Source organism: Vicia villosa, linkage group LG1, assembly GCF_029867415.1.
Source record: "Vicia villosa cultivar HV-30 ecotype Madison, WI linkage group LG1, Vvil1.0, whole genome shotgun sequence".
Taxonomy (NCBI): Eukaryota; Viridiplantae; Streptophyta; class Magnoliopsida; order Fabales; family Fabaceae; genus Vicia; species Vicia villosa.
The window spans coordinates 107,664,157-107,669,865 of record NC_081180.1 but is presented as its reverse complement, the minus strand read 5'-3'; the positions used below and the strand labels follow the sequence as shown (position 1 = coordinate 107,669,865).

Genomic DNA, 5,709 nt, shown 5'->3' with positions numbered 1-5,709 from the left:
CTTTTTGTACAGTTTTTTAAGCAATAAAACTTCTTCAAAATAAAATCTTTTCAAACAGTTTTCAAATCATTTTCAAAACAACAAAACTTCAAAGAAACTTCAAAACCTTTCAAATATACCATGGGCCTCCATGTAGGTATAAGTCCCAAGCCCCTTTTGTACAGACCTTTGCCTTTGTACAGTTTTTCTTCAAACAGAAAACTTCTTTCAAAACAAACTTTCAAACAGTTTTTCAAACGACGCGTCTGTAAATAAAACAGTCAACCATGTTTTGTAAATAAAACAGGGGCCTCCACGTAGGTATAAGTCCCATTCCCGTACATGAAATTAGGTATTTCATTGTACATTCACCTTTTTGTACATATCTCGATCAGTTTGTTTTTTAACTTCGAGCAACAAATCAAAAATGAAGGTTTTCTTTAAATCTTCCCAAAAATACCATGGGCCTCCATGTAGGTATAAGTCCCAAGCCCTTTTGTAAATACCTGTTTACATAGCTTTGAATAAACTCAAGTGGGTCTTTCCCCGAGTATAAGTCCCGAGCCCCGTGTGTACAAATGGATCATGCTTACAGGTATATTTCCTTCATAAACTCCATTATATACACACACTTTGTCATATATATATAACTGTACATAATTGTTCATGTTTGTTCATGTTTGTTCATACTTGTTCATGTTTGTTCATGTTTGTGATTGTGTTATACTTGTTCAACTTAGTACAACACTAGGTTCCCCATAGGCTCCTATTGGGCTTCGTGCAAAGAATCTCCCTAGTTTAGGTTAGGACATAGAGTATGGTTTCCCGGTGAAATCGCTCTAAGAGCTCAAACCAACTATATATACCACGCCTCCCCTTGGGCTTTGTACAAACGAGTGACCCTCCCATAGCCTCCTCTTGGGCTTACAATGCAAGGACCCTGGATTGTCCCTCCCATAGCCTCCTCTTGGGCTTACAATGCAAGGACCCTCGGATAGCCTCCTCTTGGGCTTCGTACAAGGACCCACGGGCTTCTTATAAGCATCCCCAATATCCAAATCAAAAAACCCTAGGAGATTAGACATTTATCATCTCTATGATAGGAGTATCTCTTCTATATCATCACAATCAATTAATCAATCAATCAATCAATCAACTTAACTTTTTTGCCACAAGGCTGGCTAATCAATCAAACCTTTTTGCCACCATACTGGCTGATTAATCAAAGTTTTTGTCACAAGGCTGACTTCATTGAAACTTTTGCCACAAGGCTGGCTGATTAATCAAAACTTTTTGTCACAAGGCTGACTTCATTAAAAGTTTTTGCCACAAGGCTGGCTAAAAAAAAAACATCTTTATCATTCTAAGCACCATAAGCGGCATGGCCCAGGGCTTATAATGAAAAGATTTTCAAACAAAAACAAACAGATGTATGTGATGATATAGATTAGATACATCGAACATTTAGATGGCATTTGTCTCTTATCCTTTGCTTCCACTAGCATAAGTGGGAACTACGATTGCTCTGACTTTCTCAACATCCCTTTGAGAATACGTAGGCACAAGGTCTTATTCCTTGGCGAGCAAAACTTCTCCCTCAAACCATTCAAACCTTAGCACCCGTAGACCCCGAGCTACAGATGCTCTGATTCCCTCTAGGGGATATGTATGCAGAGGATCGCGATGATCTTTGCGAGCATAATCAAACAAACACCTTAGGTCCCACCTATTTCACAACAGAACCTCCACCATAACATAGAATGAAAAACAATAAAGAATCCTATAGAGTACTATAGATACGTTGGGTGCTAATACCTTCCCTTCGTATAACCAACCCTCTTACCCAAGATCTCTCTCCCACTTTTTAGGTTATTGCAGCTTTTTTTCCTTTTCCTCCTTTGGAAATAATAAAAAGTTTGGTCGAAACAAATAAAAATCATTTTTTATGAGCACTCGAGCCCAAAGAAGGCATCAGGTGTCTCATCCCAAAAAAAAAGAGGAACAAAACGATTTTTCGCCCGCGACAACATGTATGGGTGGTCATGTTAAAGTCCAAATCTGAAGTATGTCAAAGAATCAAAGAATTCATAGCTATGGTTGAAACTCAATTTGACAAAAGCGTGAAAGTAGTGAGGAGTGATAATGGAACAGAGTTACTTATGCCTACTTACTATGCCTCAAAAGGTATCATACATCAGAAAAGTTGTGTTTATACACCACAACAAAATGGTAGAGTAGAAAGAATACACCAGCACATTCTGAACATTAGTCGAGCTCTAATGTTTCAATCTAAACTGCCTAAGAAATACTGGTCATATGCAGTTTTACATGCAGTATTTTTGATGAACAAGATTCCTACAAAGATTTTGAAGAACAAGTCCTCTTATGAGGTTTTGCATGGCGCTCTACCTGACTTAAGTTCACTTAGAGTTTTTGGATGCTTGAGCTATGGTTCTACACTGCCTAACAACAGGCATAAATTTGACTCACGAGCACGAAAGTGTGCTTTCCTGGGATATAAGCAAGGTATGAAAGGTTTTGTCCTTCTAGATGTCACATCCCATGAAATTGTTGTTTCAAGAAATGTCAAATTTTTTGATATGGAGTTTCCTTTTCATAGTGAGTCAAAATTGCAAACTCCTACTTCTATATACTTTGATCAACCTTTTTCTGAGTCCTCTATGACTACTCTAAACACTTTTTTAGACACTTCTTCTTTTGTCCCTAGTTCTCAGTCTATTGTTCCTTTTGCTTCTGAAAATGATACTCAGGTTTCTATACCTGAACATGATGCTCAAGTGTCTGGAACTGATTCTGAAAATTTACCTATTGAACATTCCTCTTTTTCTACTGATGTTACTACTTCTGATGATGCTTCCATGTCTCATACGTCTCATGCTTCTGATTCACCAGTAGTAGATGATACTAGAAAGTCTAGTCGTGTGTCTAGACCACCTGCACATTTAAAGGACTACATATGTTCTTCCATCTCCTCCCATAGTCAATACCCTATTGACAAATACCTGGTTTATGATAATTTGTCTCACACTCATCAAGCTTACATTATGGCTCTTTCTTCTGAAACTGAACCCACTAATTATCAAGCAGCCATTAAAGATCCTCGATGGGTTCAAGCTATGCAGTTGGAATTAAATGCCTTGGAACAAAATCAGACATGGGATTTTGTTGACTTGCCACCTAATGCTTCTCCTATTGGAAGCAAATGAGTGTACAAGATAAAGAGACATGATGATGGCTCCATAGAGCGGTTCTAGGCTCGACTAGTGGCACAAGGATTTAATCAGACTGAAGGATTGGATTATTTTGAGACATTCTCTCCTGTGGCAAAGATGTCTACTATTCGAGTGCTTCTGGCTCTTGCTGCTATACATGGTTGGTTCCTTCATCAACTGGACGTGAACAATGCGTTCTTACATGGCGATTAGCATGAAGCTGTCTACATGAAATTGCCACAAGGTGTTAGTGCTTCTCATCCTTGGCAGGTTTGCAAGTTGAATAAATCCCTTTATGGATTGAAGCAAGTAAGTCGTCAATGGTTTGAGAAGTTAACCACATTTCTTTAGGCACAAGGTTTCACTCATGCACATGCAGATCATACTTTATTCACCAAATCTGATGCTTCTTCATTCACGGCCATTTTGGTTTATGTGGACGACATTATTCTTGCAGGAACTTCTCTCACCATATTTCATGATCTCAAAAAGGCTTTGGATAGTTTTTTTCATATCAAAGATCTTGGTGAGTTAAAATACTTCTAAGGTCTTGAAGTAGCTCGATCTTCCAATTACATTGTGCCAGAGAAAGTATTGTCTGGAACTTTTAAAGGATGCTGGTCTCACTGGTTGTAAACCTGTCACTACTCCTTTAGATGCTTCTATCCGTTTGCATCAAGACGATGGATCGGTTTTCTCAGATATCACTGCTTATAGGCGTCTTGTGGGTAGACTCTTATACCTCACTACCACAAGACCTGACATTGCCTTTGCTACTCAACAATTGAGCCAATACATGAGTGCCCCTACTGAGTCACACTATAAAGCTGCTTTACGTGTCCTCAGGTATCTCAAACAATCACCTGCCCATGGTATCCTCCTTTCTCAGGCTTCAGATCTGCAGATTTCCGGTTTTAGTGATGCTGACTGGGGAGGTTGTATTGACACTCGAAGATCCGTGTCTGGTTATTGTTTTTTTATTGGTCACTCTTTGGTGTCATGGAAAGCTAAGAAGCAAATCACGGCTAGCTGTTCTTCAGCTGAGGCTGAGTATCGCGCCCTGGCCTCCGCTACTAGGGAACTTCAGTGGCTTTGTTTCCTATAGCACGATCTCAAACAACATCCAGCACGGTTACCGGTTCTCTACTGCGATAGTCAAAGTGGTATCCACATTTCTCCTAACCCCGTGTTTCACGAACGCACCAAGCATCTTGACATAGATTGTCATCTTGTTCGTGAAAAGATTCAGGCTGGTGTCATGAGATTATTGCCTGTTCCTTCCAAAGACCAAGCTGCTGATATATTCATTAAAGCTTTAGGTCCACGACCTTTCCATGACTGTGTTTCCAAGCTTGGCTTGATCAACATCTATCAACCTCAAGCTTGTGGGGGGGTGACAAAGCATGAAGCTGACGTGGCAAAGTAGTTACATAGCTTAACTGTATTCAGTTAATTAGGGTTTTCAGTTAGGTTTCTCTACCAACTATATAAACCATTGTGTAACTAACTTTGTTCAACAAGTAATCAATAATCTCTTTCTTCTCTATTTTGCTTTGCTTAAGCTTTTCTTCTTCTGCTTGTTCACACTCCATCAATGGAGTTTTGCATAACATTTACAATCGTTTTACTTGCTTAGATAGTAAGTTTAACAAAACTCAAAATTATCATTAAAACTTAATGCTGCATAAAACATATATACCAATCTGTAATAAAATAGAAGAAAAAAATTATGTATTTCAAATATGTGTTTCATGATTCATAAAAAAAATGAATAATCATATTTAGAGGACAAATCTTAATAAATTAAACATAAAGACGTGTATTGATTTGCTAGAATTAATTTAATAATTAATCTATAAATACATGCTCAATATAAAAATTAAAACTATAATCATAATTTAAGGAATCATAATTTAAGGCAAGAGCAAAACAAATATGCTAACATGCATATACATAATTTTTATAATCTACGACATGTCAGTCTATGAGATATTTTTATGGATTATACGAATATTTGGACGGATTCAAGAAGAAATTTTTTTAAGTATTAAAGAGAGAAGTTTACTTTACATATCATCAGAGGACTATCAAATATAAAAGCGGACAAATTTGAATAGTCGAAATCAAGCAATTAAAATTTAGGGGCTAAAATCAATCAATAAGAAAATTTTGAAGACCAAAATCATACAATTGAAATTTGAGGAAAAAAAACAAACAACTGAGAAATTTAGAAGATCAAAACTGCATTTAAGTCCTAAATAAATAAATAATTAAATAGATTAATAGATAACGTGTGAGATAATATGGTCTCAATTAATTAATCAACAATTAAATATAACATAATAATAAGAAAACAAATTTTACGAATACAAATCATGACGCATAACAAAGTTTTACACAAACATAACAGACACCTTATTTTTAACCAACAAACATCAATGTTCAACAACTAAGAGTGCGTGTATTTTATATCTCTCAGCATTAAGGAAACACTCTG

The 5,709-nt window shown here is 36.9% G+C and overlaps 1 protein-coding gene across 1 annotated transcript; it reads left to right on the top strand.

Moving 5' to 3' along the window:
* The first annotated feature begins 3,440 nt into the window (after positions 1-3,440).
* On the top strand, positions 3,441-4,317 carry LOC131651054 (secreted RxLR effector protein 161-like). The gene is made up of 2 exons (XM_058920735.1): positions 3,441-3,521; positions 3,799-4,317. The coding sequence occupies exons 1-2, from the start codon at positions 3,441-3,443 to the stop codon at positions 4,315-4,317; spliced, it is 600 nt and encodes a 199-aa protein (XP_058776718.1).
* Positions 4,318-5,709: the final 1,392 nt, after the last annotated feature.

Bases quoted from the DNA above. Each gene is read 5' to 3' on its own strand.
- LOC131651054 (XM_058920735.1), top strand. From the start codon at position 3,441: ATGAAATTGCCACAAGGTGTTAGTGCTTCTCATCCTTGGCAGGTTTGC. The intron at 3,522-3,798 runs GTAAGTCGTCAA...ACATTGTGCCAG, and splicing joins CCCTTTATGGATTGAAGCAA to AGAAAGTATTGTCTGGAACT.